The sequence below is a fragment of the Bufo gargarizans genome, chromosome 1, assembly GCF_014858855.1.
Source record: "Bufo gargarizans isolate SCDJY-AF-19 chromosome 1, ASM1485885v1, whole genome shotgun sequence".
NCBI lineage: Eukaryota > Metazoa > Chordata > Amphibia > Anura > Bufonidae > Bufo > Bufo gargarizans.
In genome coordinates, this window is record NC_058080.1 from 40,778,209 (window position 1) to 40,800,935 (window position 22,727).

Below are 22,727 nucleotides of genomic sequence, written 5' to 3' on the forward strand. Positions count from 1 at the left end.
TAGATATTGTAGGCCATATCGCCCACCCCTACTTTGACCCTTTGACTGTTCACTAATGTGTCTCTCCCCGTCATTGTGGTGAGTTTGAGCTTCATTGGTTCTGTAGTCACTTGTCATTGAAGGTAAAATGAAAGTGAAGATGACGTCACTCTGGGCATCCAGTAGCGCATAGGCGTATACCTTCTTGTTCCCCCTTTTAGGATTTGAAATGCACACTGGTACAACCATTGATGTGCCATTGCTTTCTCCTTCCCTCACTCTGCAAGAGAATACCGATACTTTCTTTCCTTCCTCAGTATCTTTAGGTATTGAAGATTTATCTTTCTTTGGATGTTCTTTGTGTAGTGGTGTAGGATGGCGTCCTTTGCAAACGCTGCATGTGGCCTTTTTCTTCCACTCCTTAGTAACATGGCCTTTTCTTAGACAACCAAAACACAGTTGGTTCTCAAGTGCAAACCTTTTCTTTTCATCTGGGGACTTCTCCTTCAATTGTTGGCACTTGTGTATGGAGTGGTTCTCTCCACAGAACATACATTTGAAAGTAGTCTGAAGATTTGTTGGTTCTGACTCTCTACTGATCCCAGTAGTGACTTTGAACTGGCTCTTGTAGATATCTGGACCTTTAGCTGCCGTGTTGGTTGCAAAGCTAGTTGCTCTTGCACGTCTTATTTCTCTTGCAGGCCTTTCTTCTGAAGGATTTTAAGACGTAAGATGATGTTACTGGATTACATGCTATCCGTGCCTAGATCTAACTGTTCAGTCTCATAGCTATTCCATCTAGAAGCCACTTCTTCAGGCAGCTTGGCTAGCATCCTGTGGTTTTCTAGATAGTTGTTCAGTACTTCTAGACCTTGAACATGTGGGATGGCATTGCTGCATGCTTGCAGGAAGTCACCATAACCTGGGGGTCTAAAGTGTTCTTTAGGACCTATTTTAGGCCAGTTATTAAATTTCTCTCTAAAAGCTCTTTGTACTAAGAAAGGATAACCATATCTTGCATTTAATTTTCCCCAAGCTTGTTTGTAGGCTTTTTCCTCTTTTCTATAGAAATTACCTTCAAGAACTTTCTTTGCTTCCCCACCAACATATCTCTGAAGGTAGAATAACTTGTCGACTGGACTGAAGCAATGATGCTCAATGATCATTTCAAAACTTGCCTTCCACTCTATGAACTTCAGTGCGTCTCCTGAAAATACAGTGGGTTCCAGAACGGGAAGTCTAGCTTTTTTCTGTGGTCTTGCAGGGACAATGGTTGTAACATTCTCCTGAGCATTGCCGTGGCATCTAGGAATAGAATCGTCTGGTTCTATTTTCTCACTTAGTTCTGAATTAGGTGAGTCCCTTTCTTCTTCTTTTCCGGTTGAGATAGGGTAACTCCACACACCTTTTAACTAACACTGGACTAGGCCTCTCTTTGTCTTTGTGAGCAGGGATGAAAGAATAATGACTTATTTTCCTCACTAAGTGCTGGAGATTTCCTTCCATTCTCCTGGGAGTATGTAGGAAAGTAGGAGTCTGTTTCTTTACTTAGTACAGATATGAACCTATGACTACTCTCATTCATATCCTCTTCGTGTACTCTGAGTCTGGCTTTTATGAGCTTAACTTCTTTTTGTCTTTTCAGACTTTTCAATTCAGCTTCCATTTGATGCCGCTGTGCTTCCATTTGACAGTGCTGTGCCTCGATGGCAGCTTCCATTTCAATTTCTTCTCTCTTGACAGCAAGTTGTTCAGCTAATTCCTTTCTTTTGGCTGAAGTATTTGAGGACTCAGATATATGAGTGGCACTTCTGCTAGCGAAGGAAGTCACACTTGAGATTGTAGTTTCCCCTAAGGACCTAGCATAGTCTCGCATAAAAAGCTCATTCAATCTACTTCTTGCTTTAACTTCATCATAATTAGCTGGAGATGGAATTTCTCCCATGAGCTTTACTAAATCTTTAGGGACTGCAGTACATGTGTCCATGTTCGTTACAATATCCTGGGAAGGTGGCGTAAACGACCGCAGGTTGCTGCCATAAGCTCTGATTCAGATTCTTCTACCATCTCTACCATATCACTCAAGTTCCCTTTTTATACTTTCTTGCTTTAGCTTTTTACGAATGTCTTTAATGTATAATTTCCACTTATCATACATCCGGGCGAACTTTTTCTCTTTTTAAAGCTCCAAATTTTCCTGCATCTTTGGGGTCGGTTTTCTGGCACGTGGCATCTGCTTGGGCTATATTTGTTTGAAGCAAGACTAATGCTACATCAGACTCTTCTACCTCAGGCAGGTTCCCTTGCTCTTCAACTTATACTCTATCTATCTTTGCATCATCTAACAGTGGCATAGTAATACTAGGCTCACATTTTACTTTAAATGCTATAACAATCAATACAAATATTAAAGGACCTTTCACTTTAAAGGCAATACTGACAAATGCAGAAATAAATTACTTTTACTTTAAATACTTTAGAGTAGATGCCTGGGTTACATTCTTTCCGCAACATCTAAGAATTCCTAAGTCTTGCATTCACAAGGATACCATGTTTTTGTTACCTGATGTATGTGAATCTATTTTTTTTAATTATTTTCTCCCGTTCACTTTTCCCTGTTTGTTTGATACTACATGCAAAAAACGTTACACCTATCATTAACCACCTCCTGCGTGAGGTGCTCTTTTATGATATTGTTTCTGGTTTTGTAACCTTATCCTATGTCATTCTTTAATAAAACCAACTATTGAAACAAAATACTTTAGAGTCCATATACTACAAACTGTCCTTTTTGTTTTTACTTTCAAATCTCTTATTTCTGAACACAAAAAATATCTCTTTATGCCAAAGCCTATATGCAATGATAAGTAATAAAAGGAAAGCTCTGACCTTATTCTGAAGAGCAGGAACAAATGTCAGTCTTATAGTAGACTTGCGATGCTCTGTGCGGACTTGCGATGCTCTGTGCAGACAGACTTGCGATGCTCTGTGCAGACAGACTTGCGATGCTCTGTGCAGACTTGCGATGCTCTGTGCAGACTTGCGATGCTCTGTGCAGACTTGCGATGCGCTGGCTTGGATACGCTGCTGCAGGCTTTGGGCCTAGTGGCGGGAAACTAGGATGGTGGTTCAACTGTTCAATCGTGTCATTCAACATAAAATGGTGGATATATTTCTCTCTTCAGTATCTGCACTCTCACTTTAAGTTATTTAAGCACTTTATGATTTCTCTGAGAGGTAGATCTAATAGTCTAACTAATAGTTCTACTTGCTGAATTTGGTTTCAATTTGCACTATGCAGTTAGCACTAACTATTTGCGGATTGGTTGAGTATGATCTGGTATGGTTGTATGCAATTTGGATTGCAATATGGAATTTGAATTTGGATTGTAAACTTTGTAGTTTACAATTGGTGGAACTGTAAGTAAACACACATATAACTGGTTCAGTATACAGTTCTAATCACTATATTAACAGTAGGAACATTATATAACTGTTTTAAATACCTATTTTGGCCTCTCTGCTTTCATAAAACACAGCTCTAAGTGGAGTGAATCTCTCTTCTGGTGTAATGATTCTAGCAGCTGCTGCTAGGGGAATTTCCTACCTAGCCCCTGTGTTAGTCTGGCTGTGATTTGGTCAAAACTCTTGCTGTGTGTGAGGCTGGCTCTGATTGGTCAAGACTCCTTCCCAGCAACAACAGTTTAACTTTCTGTTGTTTCTTCTGTGTCACTGAGCTTACCTTACATTATATAATGAATCTTAAAGGCATATTATCTTTTCTGCTTCTGTGAACACAATATATAACAGTTTTATGACATCCAAATATGAAGTCCCTGTAAATAACTCTGCTTTTGTCTTTAACACAAAAACATACGAATTGTATTAAGGTTATTGGCAGGTTTAGCTGTATAAACATATAAGCTATATTAGCAACCTAGGACAGGTCTTAGTTAGTCATCTTCAGATGTAAGAGGTATGTGGCGCTGTATTATCCTGTATGTAGGGCTGGATGGAGGGGTTAGTAGTACAGTACAGTAATCTGAAAAATACTATATATTTGTGTCAGAAGTTCTGCTTTTTTAGAATAATGACACAGCCATTTTATTTGATACTTTTGTGCTGATTCTTTTTTCTTCTTCTCTATATTAAGGGACACTATAGTCACCAGAATCACAACAGCTAAACGTAGTAGTTCTGGTGTCTATAGCATGTCTCTGCAAGCTTTTTAATGTAAATACTGCCTTTTCAGAAAAAAAGGCCGTATTTACATTACTGCCAAGGAACACGTCTAGTGGCCACTCATCATCATTGAAGTTTACTACTCTACGAGGTGTGTGGATTTTTTTTGTGTGTGTGTTTTGTGGTGGAGGGCATGCTAGGGTGTGGGAAGGCAGGATCAAGGGGGCCCAAGTAAATTCTTGGCCAGGGTCCAATCAATATTACATAGTGTCAACATATTTCACAATTCAAAGGTTCATGTACAGTCATAAATAACATGGCAACAGACAAGTCCATAATTACAAGAGGAATGAGGATCCTGCTTGCAAGAGCTTACAATCTATGAGGAGATAGGTGCTTGTTTGAACAGTTCCTGCCAGGTTCCCTATATTTTACAGCTGATGGTTGGAGGTATCTCAGTAGTGGGAGACTCTGTGATCAGGTTATTGTCACTTTTTGAAATTTTCAGTCGGGCAGGAAACGGGGGACAATATCAGCCGTGTCTGAACTCCGTAACCTAGTCTAGTGATGACTGACAACACCTCGTGTTGTGCAGAATCATGTACCACTCCCTAACGAGTGCATAGGTCTTGACTCCTGACAGAGATTTAAAATGGCAGCAGACTGAACCTGCCGTTCCCACGAGACATAAGGTCATCTAGAGAAACAGCAGGTTTTAATAAAAATTTTTTTTCCTTTAGGTGTTTAGGTATCAGAGCAATCAAATGAAAGTTATGATTTAACATAAGGGTCAGAAGCAGGGTTTTCTTTAGCCTATTCCATTGATAAACCTCCACATGGAGCTCCCAGCAACAGATGGTAGCCTGCAGGGCATGCTGGGACTTCTGGTGTGACATCACCTGGGCACAAGCCTTCTCTCATTGTCTTTGCCCAGCAGAGACTCCATTCCCGCCATGCTTTCCTTTCATCAGCAGCCGGCAATGGCGCGGGTGGCGGCGCGCAACGCCCTTTTTCATAATAAATGAAATGGTTGCTGCTGTGTGTTCAGCACGCGGGAGAAGGGGGTGTGAGAGGAGCAGCCAATGGCACGGCAGCCCGTTGATACTGGCAAATCGGCAGCCTCGCCCCTAATAGCAAAGCTCTGTACTGTGCGGAGCTTTCAGGCACCAACAATATTGCGCTTAGTGCGCTCATGAATGGCAGTGAAATCATCATGTGTATTCATACACATCAGACATTTTTTTAGGGAGTAAAACTGCCTGTACAGGCGTTATTGCGACCTATGACCATTAGCGTAACCGTAGAAGGTGCAGAAGATGCAGTCACACCAGAGCCACGAAGCCTGAGGGGCCTAAAGAGCCTATCTACACCCTATGTAATGGTGAGGATCATGTATAAACGTTTTCGAATAGAACGGTGGTCTCGAGGCATCCTGCAGTCCCATGTAATGTCTACGGAGCTGATGGTAAAGCCAAGTATTTGACTCTTTATGTCAGTCCCATAGATGTTCAGTGGATGAAGAAGACACATGTGTGACCAATGCTTTATTCTGACTCCTCCTCAGGAGCCATGGACAGGCCCGGGACCCCCATTCTAGTATTTGGGGACACTTTAAGGAAAACTGAATAAAGGCAAGTTTAGAAGTGTTCTGTCCCTTTAATGACAGGTCAGGCCTGGTGTACATTGTTTAAGGGCTCATGCACACGACCGTATGTATTTTACGGTCCGCAAAAAATACGCATGGCATCCGTGTGCATTCTGGCCCCTAATAGAACAGTCCTATCCTTGTCTGTAATGCGGACAATAATAGGACAAGTTCTATTTTTTTGTGGAACGTATAAACGGACATAAGGAAACAGAATGCACACAGAGTCATTGAATAGTTCCGCATACGGTCCGCAAAAAAAAACCTGAATGGAACGGACACTGAAACGAAATACGTTTTGTGTGCATGAGGCCTGACTCTCATGGTCAACTTTCTCTGTTTGCTTCTATGAGAGTTAGCTTAGGACGCTGGGGTTTGAGCGTTTCGAGAGTTAAGGATATCCGACCCACTCGGGCAGATTTACTAACCCTACAGAGGGGCTGTCTAGACCTGCAGCAGATTTATCACAGGGGCTCAGACCGGATGATATATGTGGTGCAGGGACAGACACTTTGGGGGTAATTTGCGATCAGAAATACGCCTATATAGTGCAGATTATGGCGCAATGGTTATTTATGCCACAATTTGTGGGGGTTTTTTGGGGGGGGGTGTGGTGGGGTTGGCAGACTCTTAGAAAATGGTAAGACGGCTAGGAAGCTGGACGCGCTGAAGTTATGTAGAGGCCTGCACCTCTACATAACTTGGCCGGCATCCAACTGTCCCCAATGGGGCTCACAATCTAAGTTTTCTATGAGGGAGAACATACAGACTCAATGCAGATGTTGTCCTCGGTTGGATTTGAACCTAGCGCTGCAAGGCCCCAGTGCTAACCACTGAGCCACCGTGCTTCCCGTTAAGATTGGTCTCTAAAACTGCGTCTTAATGAATGACCCCCTGTAGTCTAACTCTCTGCCAACTATTGTTTGACTTCGTTTGAGACAGAATTGTGGTGCAATTTTGGCACTAAAGGGTAGATTTATCACAGTGGTGTAAAGTAGAACTGTCTTAGTTAGGGCTGCAGCTAACGATTATTTGAATAATCGATTAGTTGCCGATTAATTTCTACGATTAATCGGGAAAAACGACAAAATTACAAAACAGAGAGGTTTATATGATCTTACTTGAAAAATTATGTTCAAAGGCCATATTAAAACAAATTGTGGACGACACTATTATGGGGGATCTGTGGACGACACTATTATGGGGGATCTGTGGACGACACTATTATGGGGGATCTGTGGACGACACTATTATGGGGGATCTGTGGACGACACTATTATGGGGGATCTGTGGACGACACTATTATGGGGGATCTGTGGACGGCGCAGTTATGGAGAGGGGGATCTGTGGACGGCGTAGTTATGGAGAGGGGGATCTGTGGACGGCGCAGTTATGGAGAGGGGGATCTGTGGACGGCGCAGTTATGGAGAGGGGGATCTGTGGACGGCGCAGTTATGGAGAGGGGGATCTGTGGACGGCGCAGTTATGGAGAGGGGGATCTGTGGACGGCGCAGTTATGGAGAGGGGGATCTGTGGACGGCGCAGTTATGGAGAGGGGGATCTGTGGACGGCGCAGTTATGGAGAGGGGGATCTGTGGACGGCGCAGTTATGGAGAGGGGGATCTGTGGACGGCGCAGTTATGGAGAGGGGGATCTGTGGACGGCGCAGTTATGGAGAGGGGGATCTGTGGACGGCGCAGTTATGGAGAGGGGGATCTCTGGGTGGCGCAGTTATGGAGAGGGGGATCTGTGGACGGCGCAGTTATGGAGAGGGGGATCTGTGGACGGCGCAGTTATGGAGAGGGGGATCTGTGGACGGCGTAGTTATGGAGAGGGGGATCTGTGGACGGCGTAGTTATGGAGAGGGGGATCTGTGGACGGCGTAGTTATGGAGAGGGGGATCTGTGGACGGCGTAGTTATGGAGAGGGGGATCTGTGGATGGCGTAGTTATGGAGAGGGAGATCTGTGGGTGGCGCAGTTATGGAGAGGGGGATCTGTGGGTGGCGTAGTTATGGAGAGGGGGATCTGTGGGTGGCGCAGTTATGGAGAGGGGGATCTGTGGGTGGCGCAGTTTTGGAGAGGGGGATCTGTTGGTGGCGCTGTTTTGGAGAGGGGGATCTGTTGGTGGCGCTGTTATGGAGAGGGGGATCTGTGGGCGGCGCAGTTATGGAGAGGGGGATCTGTGGGTGGCGCTGTTATGGAGAGGGGGATCGGTGGGTGGCGCAGTTATGGAGAGGGGGATATGTGCACTGTTAAGATCCCTTTCCTCATAACAGTGCACAGATCCCCCTTCCCATAGCAGTGCCATACACAGACCCCCCTCCTCCCCATAGCAGTGCTATACACAGACCCCCCTCCCCATAGCAGTGCTATACACAGACCCCCCTTCCCATAGCAGTGCCATAGACAGATCCTCCCCCCCCCCCCTCCCCATAACAGCCCCGGCCCCGATGCTTGCATCTTTATTTTACCTTTTTACAATGACGCTCCCGCTCCTGTAACAGCCAGGCAGAGCGGACGGCGGCGTAACGTCACTCAATCACGTGACGCACCTGCTCCGCCCACTTCATGAATGAAGGAGGCGGAGCAGGCGTGTCACGTGAGTGAGTGACGTTACGCCGCCGTCCGCTCTGCCTGGCTGTTACAGGAGCGGGAGCGTCATTGTAAAAAGGTAAAATAAAGATGCAGCGACCGCCCGCCCGCCCGAATAGCAACGAATCGGCGATTATTCGATAACTGGATTCGTCGACAACGAATCCAGTTATCGAATATAATCGATTACATCGATTAATCGTTGCAGCCCTAGTCTTAGTTGCCCACAGCAACCAATCAGATTCCGCCTTTCATTTATCACAGCTCCTTTGGAAAATGAAAGGTGGAATCTGATTGGTTGCTATGGGCAACTAAGACAGTTCTACTTTACACCAGTTTGATAAATCTCTCCCTAAAGATCGTATACTTGGCCACAACCACCATCAGCCATTATCTGGCCCAGGCCTCCTGTCTTACACCCTATCATCACACTCATCTAACACCAAGGGCACTTCAGCCACAATGAGGCAGGGACCCCCGAATAACAGGGAGTGACCTGAAGAGAGAAGAGCCCCTCCATTCACTGCACGGGCGCAGGGAGCGTTGGCGTGAGGGCAGCCACCGTCAACTACTACCACTCTTATCAGTGCTACCACTAGCACTCCCCTCCTCCTGGGTCTCCCTAGGCGCGCTGCATGTGTTTTCCAGACAATTGTACCTGGTTTTCCAATATGATTCATCAGGATGTGTATTGATCTGAAGGTAAATGGTTTGCAAATATAATTCCCAGTGCATTATCCATCTTCCCCCTCCTCCTCATCCACTGACTCCGTACATGCATGGCGGCAGAAGGAACTCTTCTCAGATGAACCTGTCTCTAGGTTTGGACCCACTAAACTATCAGCGTGTCCTTTTGCGGCTGTGGTTTAGCTTACTAAAAATGCCCCAACCGTTTAGACATGGTATCCTAAAAGAACTCATATATCAGTCGGGCACCATCGGACATGTGCACATTATGCAGATCAAGCTGAGGACAGTACACATCGCTTTACGTGAGGTTTAATGTCCTCTGCTTCATCATGTACCCAAAGTCACCCGACTGATGTCCTGGACTTGGGCTCCTCACAGATAAAGCTGGATTCAGATGCCCATTCATGGACGTAAGTGGGAGTCAGTACGGCTTCCAGATCTGTCTGTTTGTTTTCTTTCCATACCCATTCATTGAGAAGAATTTTTGGATGGAAACTGGACAAGAATGGTTCATGCTTGAGGTTCTTTGCACAGATCCATGCAGGAAATCTTATGTGTGGGTTGCACCATCTTCTTTTAATGGTCCGCTCTGCTATGCGGGTGCAGTCTTAATAGCATGTGAATGGAGACTGTCGTCTGAGTTAGGCCTAATAGAGGAGTTCTTTTATGCCAAACATAATCTTTAAGATGATGAACCTCGGCTGCATAAGCCCCAAACCTACTGGCAGCCTCCATGTTAATTTACTAAAAATGTGGCTCAAATTTTCAGGTGTTGAGTGAGAGAAGATGCCCTCTGTATTAATGAGAATGTGACTTATCTATTTTTCTGTGTATCCTTGCCGTTTTATGTATTACATTCTGCTTTTTTTTTTTTGCCTTTAGGATTCTGTTATTCATCGGGTGCATGGTATGCCTGCTGTACATCTGCAAGGTGGGACTGGACGCCAAGACGTGTGACCTCCAAGCCCTGGACCCCAACCACATCAAGGTTGTACGCTGTTCATATCATGTAGATAGTGGTCAACATTGGGGGACGTGTGTAAACTCATGGTAATAAGAAGATGTCACCTATAGCAGCCAATCAAATTGCAGCTCCGAAATTACTTGAGAAATATTAGTAATTGAGGGTGAGGTGAGGGTGAGTATATGTTCTCCTCTGTACCTTTGAGACAACTGCCACTGATTATTACTTGCATGGAAAACTCTGTTAACCCAAGGATCATAGAAAGGACATGCAAAGCAAAGGAGCTCCAATTCCAACTGTCCCAAGTGGTTAGTAAGTTCTGATGCATGGATGGATGTGCAACCAGTGAGGGTCCTTTTAAATGGAGTTAAAAACCACCACAGACGGGTTCCTTTTGCCGCCATTCATGACAAAGTAAAAGCAGTGAGTGGAGGGAGGAGATGGACAATGTACTAGGAATCATATTTGCTAACTATTTACAGGCGTATCCTTCAGATCAATGCATGTATGGCTGATTGATATCAGAAGATCAGCTAGAATTGTCCAGAAAACATGCACATATGATGCTGACTTCTTTGTAATGCTACCATGATCAGGATATGGACCAGTGACTCCCATCCTCCTCCTGTGTGATACTGTATCCTGCCCCTGGAGATTGCTTGTTTGTTATCCCTCACGTGGATCCCAGGCGTCTTATGTGAAACAGTAACCTCCTCATGCCTACCACTTATATATAATTAAGCCTTTTGTATCTTCAGACGAGGCACAATAGAGGATAGAGGAGCTATCCTTGGAGAAGAAAGAGTAAAGCCAAGGGGTGTTAATTACTGTGGCTTTATATACTGTAGAGCAGTGTTCTTCAAACTCCGGTCCTAAGGGCCCACCTGAAGGTCATGTTTTCAGGATTTCCTTAGTATTGAGCAGGTGATATAATTAGAGTCCATCCATCAGGACTTACCACAGGTATTTATTCTGTGGGATATTCTGAGGACAGGAGTTGAGGAACACTGCTGTCGAGGACTGATTGTATGAGCACTGGGGCTACAGCTCATATATTCCTCACTTGTAAGCAAGCCACCATAGTATGGAAGAATTCCACCAGAAGTCGTCTTCTGACTTCTTGTAGACATCAGTAAGGGTCTGCTCATTTCACAAATAAAAGGGCCAACTCCTTCAACACTTTCTGGAAAAAGGATCCATCAGATTACTGAATCTTCCCCATCCGCCGCCTGTCCAACCTATAAGATGCCCTATGTAATATGGCCTATTGTTTTAAAGGGCATCTGTCAACAGATTTGTACCTATGACACTGGCTGACCTGGTACATGTGCGCTTGGCAGCTGAAGGCATCTGTGTTGGTCCCATGTTGAGAAAAATGATTTCTTAATATATGCAAATGAGCCTCTAGGAGCAATGGGGGCGTTGCTGTTACACCTAGAGGCTCAGCTCTCTCTGCAGCTGCCTCACCCTCTTTACTTAGACAGGGCCAGGCAGGCGTGATGATGTTTACACTGCCTGGTCCTGTCAATTAAAGTGCAGAGGGCACGGCAGCTGTAGAGAGCGCAGAGCCTCTAGGTGTAATGGCAACGCCCCAGTTGCTCCTAGAAGCTAATTTGCATACACTGAAACATCATTTTTCTCAGCAATGGCGGCACATATGAACATGGGACCAACACAGATGCCTTCAGCTGCCGGTGCACATGTAACATGTGACAGATGCCCTTTAACCCCTTAAGGACCAGGCTCATTTTCACCTTAAGGACCAGGCCATTTTTTGCAAATCTGACCAGTGTCACTTTAAGTGCTCATAACTTTAAAATGCTTTGACTTAGGCTACTTTCACACTAGCGTTCGTCGGTCCGCTCGTGAGCTCCGTTTGAAGGGGCTCACGAGCGGACCCGAACGCAGCCGTCCAGCCCTAATGCAGTCTGAATGGAGCGGATCCGCTCAGACTGCATCAGTCTGGCGGCGTTCAGCCTCCGCTCCGCTCGCCTCCGCACGGACAGGCGGACAGCTGAACGCTGCTTGCAGCGTTCGGGTGTCCGCCTGGCCGTGCGGAGGCGTGCGGATCCGTCCAGACTTACAATGTAAGTCAATGGGGACGGATCCGTTTGAAGATGCCACAATATGGCTCAATCTTCAGGCGGATCCGTCCCCCATTGACTTTACATTGAAAGTCTGGACGGATCCGTACGAGGCTATTTTCACACTTAGCTGTTATATGCTAAAATAATGCAGACGGATCCGTACTGAACGGAGCCTCCGTCTGCATTATTATGATCGGATCCATTCAGAACGGATCCGATCGAACGCTAGTGTGAAAGTAGCCTTACCCAGGCCGTTCTGAGATTGTTTGTTTTTTCGTCACATATTGTACTTCATGACACTGCTAAAATTGGGTCAAAAAAGTAAATTTATTTGCATAAAAAAATACATTTTTTACCCAAAATTTTGAAAAATTAGCAAATTTCAAAGTTTCAGTTTCTCTACTTCTGTAATACATAGTAATACCCCCAAAAATTGTGATGACTTTACATTCCCCATATGTCTACTTCATATTTGTAGCATTTTGGGAATGATATTTTATTTTTTGGGGATGTTACAAGGCTTAGAAGTTTAGAAGCAAATTTTGAAATTTTTGAGAAATCTTCAAAATCCCACTTTTTATGGACCAGTTCAGGTTTGAAGTCATATTGTGAGGCTTAGATAATAGAAACCTCCCAAAAATGACCCCATTCTAGAAACTACACCCCTCAAGGTATTCAAAACAGTTTTTTCAAACTTTATTAACCCTTTAGGTCTTCCACAAGAGTTAATGGCAGATGGAGAAATAATTTAGAAATTTAAATTTTTTTGAAAATTTTCCAATATAATAAATTTTTTCCAGGAGTAAAACAAGGGTTAACTGCCAAACAAGACTCAAAATGGGTTGCCCTGATTCTGTAGTTTGCAAAAACACCCCATATGTGGTCGTAAACTACTGTTTGGCCGAACGGTAGCACATAGAAGGAGGGGAATACCATATGGGTTTTGGAAGGCAGATTTTGCAGGACTGGTTTTGTTTATACCATGTCCCATTTGAAGCCCCCTGTTGCACCCCTAGAATAGAAATTTCAAAAAAGTGACTCCATCTAAGAAAGTACACCCCTCAAGGTATTCAAAACTGGGTTTACAAACTTTGTTAACCCTTTAGGTGTTCCACAAGAGTTAATGGCAGATGGAGAAACAATTTTGAAATTTCTATTTTTTGGAAAATTTTCCAATATAATAAATTTTTTCCAGGAGTAAAACAAGGGTTAACTGCCAAACAACACTCAAAATGGGTTGCCCTGATTCTGTAGTTTGCAAAAACGCCCCATATGTGGTGGTAAACTACTATTTGGCTAAACGGCAGGACATAGAAGGAGGGGAACGTCATATGGTTTTTGGAAGGCAGATTTTGCTGGACTGGTTTATTTATACCATGTACCCTTTCAAGCCCCCTGATGCACCCCTAGAGTAGAAACTCCATAAAAGTGACCCCATCTACGAAACTACGGGATAAGGTGGTTGTTGTTTTGGGACTATTTTTGGGGTAAATTTGATTTTTGGTTGCTCTATATTACTCTTTTTTGAGGCAATGTAACAAAAAAATGTAATTCTAAAATTGTTTCTACATTCGCTATTTAGTTTTGTGGAACACCTAAAGGGTTAACATAGTTTGTAAAGTAACTTTTGAATACCTTGAGGGGTGTAGTTTCTTAGATGGGGTCACTTTTTTGGAGTTTCTAGTCTAGGCTACATCAGGGGGGGGGCTTCTAATGGGACATGGTGTAAAAAAAAAAAACTGTCCATCAAAATCTGCCTTCCAGAAACCGTATGGAGTTCCCTTCGTTCTATGCCCTGCCGTGCGGCTATATAGCCATTTACGACCACATATGGGGTGTTTCTGCAAACTACAGAATTGGGGCAATAAATATTTAGTTTTGTTTGGCTGTTAACCCTTGCTTTATTACCGGCAAAATGGATTTAAATAGAAATTTTGCCCAAAAATAGGTGTTTTGGCACCGTTTTTATTTTATATTTTTAACACCGTTCATCTGAGGCGTTTGGTAAAAAGTTATTTTTATAGCGACGACTTTTACGCACGCGACGATGCCCAATATGTATGGCTCTCAGACTTTAGAGACACTAAGCAGGCATCCTAAAACTGCGGCCCTCCAGATGTTGTAAAACTACAATTCCCACCATGCCCTGATGATGGCTGTAGGTTGTCTGGGCATGCTGGGAGTTATAGTTTTACAACATCTGGAGGGCCGCAGTTTGAGGATGCCTGCACTAAAACTAATATTTTTGGGGGAAAGAAAAATTGTTTTCGTGTCTCCAAAGTCTGAGAGCCATAGTGTTTTATGTTCTCTAGTGAACTGTTGGGGATTATAAAAATTTTGTACTCCATGGAAGTGTGATACTCCCTGAAGCAATCGATAACGCAGAGGCCCGGATGATCGGGGCACGTGTCACATTGAGTAGTGGTGTCCTTCCGTATCCCCCTCTTGTGACACACTCTGTTCTTTTTTCAGGTCCTTGAGGACTGCCTCATAGAATTGGAGGAATGTCCCTGTGCTGCCAGCGCTTCGGGATAGTACAAAAGAGTTGTACATGGCAACCTGCACCAAGTAGACTGCAACTTTTTTGTACCATGCCCGGGTTTTGCGCATGGCGTTATATGGCGTGAGGACTTGATCAGAGAGATCAACTCCTCCCATATACCGATTGTAGTCGACGATACAATCGGGCTTGAGGACCGTTGCCGTGGTACCTCGCACAGGGACTGGGGTGGTGCTGTTACCGTGGATTGTGGACAGCATAAGGACATCCCTCTTGTCCTTATACCTGACCAGCAACAGGTTTCCACTGGTAAGGGCACGGGTCTCACCCCTGGGGATAGGTACCTGGAGGGGGTAGGCAGGGAGGCCGCGTTGATTTTTCCGCACGGTCCCACAAGCGAATGTGGATCTGGCGGCAAGGGACCTGAACAAGGGAATGCTGGTATAAAAGTTATCCACGTACAAGTGGTAACCACTATCCAGCAGTGGGTACATAAGGTCCCACACGAGTTTCCCGCTAACACCCAGAGTGGGGGGACATTCTGGGGGTTGAATACGGGAATCTCGCCCCTCGTACACACGAAATTTGTAAGTGTACCCTGAGGTACTCTCACAAATTTTGTATAGCTTCACGCCATACCTCGCCCGCTTTGTGGGAATATATTGGCGGAAACTGAGTCTCCCCTTGAACGCAACGAGAGACTCATCAACCGCGACCTCCCTTCCAGGTACGTAGGCCTGCTGAAATGTGGCCCCAAAGTGATCGATGACCGGCCGTATCTTATACAGCCGGTCATAGGCAGGATCACCTCGGGGTGGACATGCTGCATTATCAGAATAATGCAGACATTTCCGGATGGCCTCAAACCGGTGACGTGTCATGACCATACTGTACAGTGGGGTCTGGTACAGGACGTCCCCACTCCAGTATTGCCTGACACTGGGTTTTTGGACTAGACCCATATGCAGCACGAGGCCCCAAAATGTCCTCATCTCGGCTGCACTGACCGGCGTCCAGCCACCGGGTCTAGCCAAAACTGAGCCTGGGTTTTGAGCGATGAACTGTTGGGCGTACAGATTCGTCTGCTCCACCATCAAATTCACCAGTGGGTTACTGAAAAAAAAACTAAAATAGTCTATTTCAGTAAACCCCACTGTGGGAATCTGGATTCCAGGATTGCCAGCGAAATCCGGAATCTCAGGCTCAAAGTCCACTGGGGGACACCAGCTAAGTTCATCGGCAGGGGGCTCCAGTGGACTTATTTGGTGGGCCGGGAAACCAGTACGAACCCCAGGGTGGCTCGTGCTAGGGTGGGCCACAGGATCCCTAGCATGTGCGGCCCCTGGCTCCGCCTGGCGGCGTCTCCGCCGCCTTGGTGGCTCATCGTCATCTGATGATTATGAGGAGGATGCGGATGACAAAAGGAATGTGGGGTCATCCTCATCCTCACTGGGGCTCTCAGAGTCGGAGGCAATCTGGGCATATGCCTCCTCGGCCGGCGGGCCATGGGTGTGTGTGCGTGTAGGTGTGCGTGTGTGGAAAACTTTATTATATGTGCGTGTGTGTGGGGACAACGGGGTTAGGTCGGGGTTAGGGTTAGATGGATAGATGGAAGTTTTTTTTTTTTTTCCCTAACTTACTTTTCCCTTCTTTCCCTGCCTAACGGTGCCTCTCCCTCACTGACCCTAACCTACCTGGGTGGCGATGGGTGCAGGAGGGTGATGGATGCCGATTAGGGGGACACAGGAGCTGGTGCTGGACGATGCTGCACGGTCAGGGTGCTGGACAGGAAGAGGAGGGGAGAGAGGAGCGCAGGAAGTTTGAATCTCACGCCTCTCTCCCCTGCACTAATCAGCACCCTGGACAGCAGTGTTCAGCACCAGGGCCAGCACCGCCTCCTCAAATCCTCGGACTGCGATTGGTGGTGTAAAATTACGCCACCGATCGCAGTCTTTTTCCGGTTCATCGGGTCACAGGACACCCGAATGGACCGGAAACGCAGAAAACCGCAGGTCTGAATTGACCTGCGGTTTTCTGCGATCGCCCTGCGTTGTTACGGGATGCCGGCTGAATGATTTCAGCCGAAATCCCGTTCCGATTAACCCCCGCGGCGCCGGAATTACATTTTTAAGTCAGGACGTACCGGTACGTCCTCGGTCCTTAAGGACTCGGGAAATGGGGCATACCGGTACGTCCTATGTCCTTAAGGGGTTAACTTATCAATGAGATGTCCCATAAACTACTCTCAAGTTCAATTTTATCAGTTACTCCTATTAGCTCCCATTCTTCATTGCATTGTGTAGGGTTTTTTTTGCAAATGAACCTCATTTGCAGTTTTCTCTTATTCCCCCATATTTAAATCCTAGTTCCTGGTTTGAAACCTTGTACCATAGGATATAGGAAGCGCCATTCACAGTTTTGATAAATGGTTGTATTTGGGGAAATTGTTGGGCGGGATACATTTATATTATTGGCAAAGCCCCTTTAACAGGTGCACCATAGTGAAAAGGTAATCTAATACTAGCAGTCTCGCACTGTCACGGGCGTTCCCTTGACAGGTGGCAAGAGATCGGCAAGACTGGAAACAAGTGGTTTAATCCGACAGGTTTTCTTGTGGATCATAGGCGTCTGTGTAGTTTCTGGTAATGCCCACACCCCTTGCCTCAGGTGTTGCTAATGTGGTTATTCAACCTTCCTTATTTATTGTTGCTTTTCCCGCTATGCTGTGCGGTTTATAGCTTCTGCTTTGAGCTTTGCATTGCTGGGGTGTGGATCTCGGCGGAGTTCCTGGTGCTTCCATTGCTCCTTTTGAAGTTAAGTCTTTCATTTCCATTTTTGTATTTTGTTTGAGTTCTGTGTGTTGTATTTCCCTGTCTTTTTTATAAGGCCTGAGGGAGACTCCTGTTCGTCCTTCCTCATGGAGGAACAGGTTGTCTCAGTCCTGACATTAGTCCAGGGTCCTATAGGGTCAGTTAGGACACTAGGTTCCGGTATATGAACTCCCCTACCTCTGGGGTCTGTTCATACTGGTAGTTAGTCAGGACTTTGATTATTATTATTTTTTTATGAGGTGTCCATCTCCTTTCACTAGTTTCCAGGCCTTATTCCCTCACCCCTTTCCCTCCTGTGTTCGGTGTGGTGTTTCCCTCCCACACCCGAACGTTACAGGCACAGCATGGAGGGGCCACTGTGGGGCAGCATGGAGAGGCCGCTGTGGCCCAGCATGGAGGGGCCGCTGTGGCCCAGCATGGAGGGGCCGCTGTGGCCCAGCATGGAGGGGCCGCTGTGGCCCAGCATGGAGGGGCCGCTGTGGCCCAGCATGGAGGGGCCACTGTGGCCCAGCATGAAGCAAGTACACTAGAGCAAATAGGGGTCTAATATTTTTGACTCATTTGTTGGATTTGGTTTATCTTTATCTATTTTTAGGACTTGTGTGAAAATCCGATGTTGTTTTAGGTCAAAGGTATGCAGAAATATAGAAAATTTGGTAGGGTTCACAAGCTTTCAAGCACCACTGTAAGGTCTGTGCCAAAGGACACTGCTGCTAATTTCATAGTGTCATGCTATAGTTTCCATTGCTTGGCAATATCAGGTCACAACCCATACTAACAACTTTCCATGTCCTCTATGGTCGTGCATTTGACATTTGCTTACAGCCTCATTTGCATTGTCCTGGTTCATCTTAGAATAATGTCAGTGGTCGTCTCCTCGTCCTTCGGTACTGTGCGTGCATATTTGCCTGCAAGTGCACGGCTATAACATCTGAGGACAATGCAGCCCTTCTCCTGGTTTGCGTGTAGGTAATGCGATCTGCTGCTTGCTCATCTTTACGTGACATAGGATACGATTACACTTGGCTGAACCCCGTAGGGCGGTTGCCAGTTCCCTGCAATAAACTGTGGGTGAGCAGTTATACATTGCAATAAATTCAGCTCCACTTCCCTGCATCCTCTAAATCAGCAATAGGCCGACCATAGGGCTTAGATTAGAGAGACGTTAAGGAGAGACGTATAGCTTTATGGGTAATTGAAGCATTTACAAGTGCACACATCGCAGTGAGTAGGGTGCGAGGTGTTGTATCTTTGCGGCTCTCGATGGTGGCAGGGGAGACGTCTCCAGTGATTGCCCAATTTACAACCTGGCTGTTCAATAAAGAGTGTCCTTCTCTTTGGAGCATTACATAGACTGGCCATTAACTTCTATGTGAAGTGTGTAATGCTTCATTTTACCTGTGGTGGCGCTGCCGGGTTCCCCCATAAATTAGGAGTGGGGTGCCCTTATTGTGAGGACCCTTCTGATTATAAGGAATTATAAAAAGTGGGCAGCCCCTTTTGAACGATAGGTAATAACTGTAGGATCACTGGTGGTCTGGGACCCTCTGTGATCACAAGAATGGAGGTTTCCACTTCTGTGGGACTGAGATGGCTGTACTCTGCAGTCTCATAGAAGTAAGTGGAGAGGTGGTCACACCTATCCCCTACAGCTGAATTCGCACTGTGAACTCCAGGGCTCCAGTATAATGATTAGCGAGGGTTCCAGTAGTCAGAGCCCCAGCGATTATACATTTATCTTGTATCCCGTGCATAGGGCATAAATGATGATCATGGACCTACCCCTTTAAGTAAGTGTTTCATATCAGTGCAATGTCATATTTCCTATGGACATGGGTATCTGCATTCTAATAAAGTGTTGTCTGTCTCCTCAGAATGCCCACGCGTTTGCCAGGAGGGTGGAGGAGGCACAGTGCAGACCGGCGTTTGCAAGACTGGAAATGAACCGCTTGTTCCAAAACAGATACAACATAGCCCTGGAGAGCTTTGTTAAGAAGGACAGGAACTTAAACGAACCTTTGTATCAGTATGGCCCACCTTTTGGGTTCCGTCACTACCTCAAGGAACTTGATGACATTTTGGACATGATAACCAATAATGATCTTCCCACGAGACCAGGTTCCAAAGACTGCAAGCGCTGCATTGTCATAGGGAGCGGGGGAATCCTCCATGGTCTGCAGCTGGGGCATGCCATCAACAAATATGACGTTGTCATCAGGTAGTTAACACCAGGAGAATGTCTCTGGTCTCTAATAGGGTTGTTTCTGTATTCTATTAGATAAATATGAGAGATAGACAAATATGTAGACTTCCTCTACTTTGGGGGGAATTTATCACACTTTGCAGAACTCCAGAATTCTGTCTTCAAAAAGTGACAAACTAGGACTTATGCAACTTTTTCAGAGCAAGGCTTATAATAGTCCTCCAGGTCACAAAGGACCCAAGGTAGCCTCTCACATTAGCTAATGTTAATGTTCATGTGTCACCATCATGAGGACACTGAACAACAATGGTGTACATGGGAGGATTGCAACGAGAAAGACCCTGCTCTCCAAAAAGAACATTGCTGCAGTTTGCTAAAGATCATCTTGACAGGCCAGAAGTCTATTAGAACAACACTTTGTGGACGGATGAGACCAAAATAGAACTTTTTGGTTTAAATATGAAATTTAAGGGTGGATTCGGAAAACATGTTTGCTGCATCTCGCGGACTGACTGCTGCTTCCCTGACCTGAATTGCATTATAATGATTCGTGATGCAGTCAGCTACTATCTGATTGCGAGTCTATTGTGCTGTACTCACACAAAGTGATTGACCTCTCCTAAGGATAGTTCTTCAATAGTTAAAGGGTTTCTCGGGGAAATAATATTGATGACCTATTCACAGATAACCCCTTTAAAGCTCACCGGCCATGATTTTTTCTTGAAGAACTTCTCAGAGTTATTTCTCATATCAAGAATAGTGATATAAAATGCCCCCGTATTACACAGTCCACTTTCACAAGGTCTATCAGAAGGGTCTCTTGAACATGAGCCGATCATCTGGGATCTGTAGGAAAACCTGGCAAATACGTTTTCAGTTTCTCTGCAGCACCCCCAAAGGGGAAATGATGCATTACACACTGATCTCAATGGGTTAGGGTAGGTTCACATATGTGTTGGAGGCTCTGTTTGGGTTGGATTCCATCAAAAACAGCGTAAAAAAAAGTCCCTTTTGTCTGGTAAAAAAAAAGCGGCGCCCCGAATGTAAACTGAACGTACCTCATTACGTACCACTTCCACTAATTTTGTTGTTCTGTTCCTCTAAAGGACCAGAAAAACAGAAATTGCTAGCGCTGGTATGGACCCAGCTTTATCTGTTTAGTGTAGGACAGGACAGGACTTCCACAACAAGATATGCTCTTAGTAACCAATCTCCATTCTAGTAAAGAACAAATACAGCCCCTTTAAGGAACCCAAACTGGTAATGCCTTATATTGCAATGTAAAGGTATTGTCACGATGGTCTGCTCTTGGTCATGGCCCAAGCATCCATAAAGTGGTGGGCACATATACTGTAGATCAGTGCTATTCTGCACTTAAATAATTGAGTTATGGAAACCGCCATGTGCTGTCATTAAGAGGTTTCCACACCCCCATTTATTGACCGTGACCACAAATACTTGACTTCTTCTCCATTGATAGTCTGCACCAGCTGAAGAGACCTTGAAGGAAGGCTACAAGGTCTGATAACCACAGCTCTGTCTAAAAATGACAACGTGCCTAGAAACCTAAGGATAAAGGACTTACACATTTCAGTTTTAAAATGTTCTAGCCTTGTTTGAACTCCTGTAAGACATTATGGGTGTGAGGTTGTGAGGACCTGGAGTGTGAAGGTCACCTAGGTAGAAGATCCTGCTGTCTTATCCTTTGCACTGTGATATGAGGATTCCTTTGTGTCCACTATAGATTGAACAATGCTCCGGTTCACGGCTACGAGAGAGATGTTGGGAACAAAACCAACATCAGAATGACTTATCCGGAGGGGGCGCCGGTGTCAGAACAGGAGTATTTCAGTAACAGTCTTTTTGTCACCGTTCTCTTCAAATATGTGGACTTCTTGTGGCTTCAGGCCATTCTGAAGAACGAGACGCTGGTAAGTGTGGTCTGGTCAGTGCTTCCAGAGAATATAAAGATTTACTGATTGGTGAGATACACGAAGTGTTCAGCCAACAGCCATTACACATGCACGCTCGGTCAAGCAGAGTTTCTTAGGTTCTGAACGGGAGGACTGGAGAAAACCAAACCGCTGCCAGACACCTCTAGCTGCCACATATCTTCCATAAAGGGGTTTTCCCACTAATAACACATGCCACCATTCTGTGGATAGCGCTGAGTGCTGTTCTCTGCAGTCCCATAGAAGTAAATGGAGATGTGGTCATGCACGCACACTACCCATCCATTCTCATAGGGAACTCTGGGATCTCAGTTTTTGCGATAGTTGGAAGTCCCCAACCCTCCTCAGACATCAGACACTTATCCCCCTTTCCTGTGGATAGTATTGTTGGAGGTAAAACTCCTTTAAGAACACCTCGAAATCTGCTGTCAGGGAGTAGTCGGGAGACACATTAAATGGTCGACCTATGCTGCAAAAACAAGCAGGTTGGACAGACATTAATCTAAGGTACATGGCTGACAGAGACTGATGCAGGACAAAAATATTTTTTTTCAATTGGTCTTTATTTAAAATGTTCAGCTGTTTCTGAGATACAAGGGTTAAACACCAGTCTGTTTGCAAGCTGTCACAGTCTGTTTTCTTTGTATCCTATCATCTGACTGCTCATGTATAGCTCTTATCTCTGATCTTCCGACCTCATAAACCCTCATTATAGCGGAATTCTTATTAAGCTGATAAGAATATGGCTTAAAAAAGTGTCAGGAGATCAGAGATTCGGGGTGCAGATGACAGGAATGAGTCAAATGATGGGAGTCAAAGAAAACAGGGAGTGACAGCTTGCAAACAGACTGATTGTTTTAACCCCTGTATCTCCGAAACGGCTGAAAGTTTGAATTGAAAAAATAGTTTTAAACCCAAACTGAGTAAAATACAATCCCCGTTAAGAGCATTCTCTGCTGACCACTTCGGCAGGGAGAGAACGTGCTCCACTGGTGGAAACATCTAGCAGCCAGGACTGATTTGCCACAGTGATGTGGTAACTGTGTTTTACCCAGCCCCTGTAGTAAATTATGTGCACAAAAAGGGAGACCTTGAGACGGC

At 45.2% G+C, this 22,727-nt stretch overlaps 1 protein-coding gene across 7 annotated transcripts in view; it reads left to right on the forward strand.

Annotated features, from left to right (window-relative positions):
* Window positions 1-22,727, forward strand: part of ST3GAL5 (ST3 beta-galactoside alpha-2,3-sialyltransferase 5) — a 155,119-nt gene that overhangs the window by 126,128 nt on the left and 6,264 nt on the right. For all 7 annotated transcript variants that reach the window (XM_044295028.1, XM_044295068.1, XM_044295038.1 and 4 more), the window contains 3 exons: window positions 9,972-10,077; window positions 19,346-19,689; window positions 21,419-21,605. In XM_044295028.1, coding sequence (XP_044150963.1) covers window positions 9,972-10,077; window positions 19,346-19,689; window positions 21,419-21,605 — 637 coding nt within the window. The remainder of the gene's footprint in view (window positions 1-9,971; window positions 10,078-19,345; window positions 19,690-21,418; window positions 21,606-22,727) is intronic.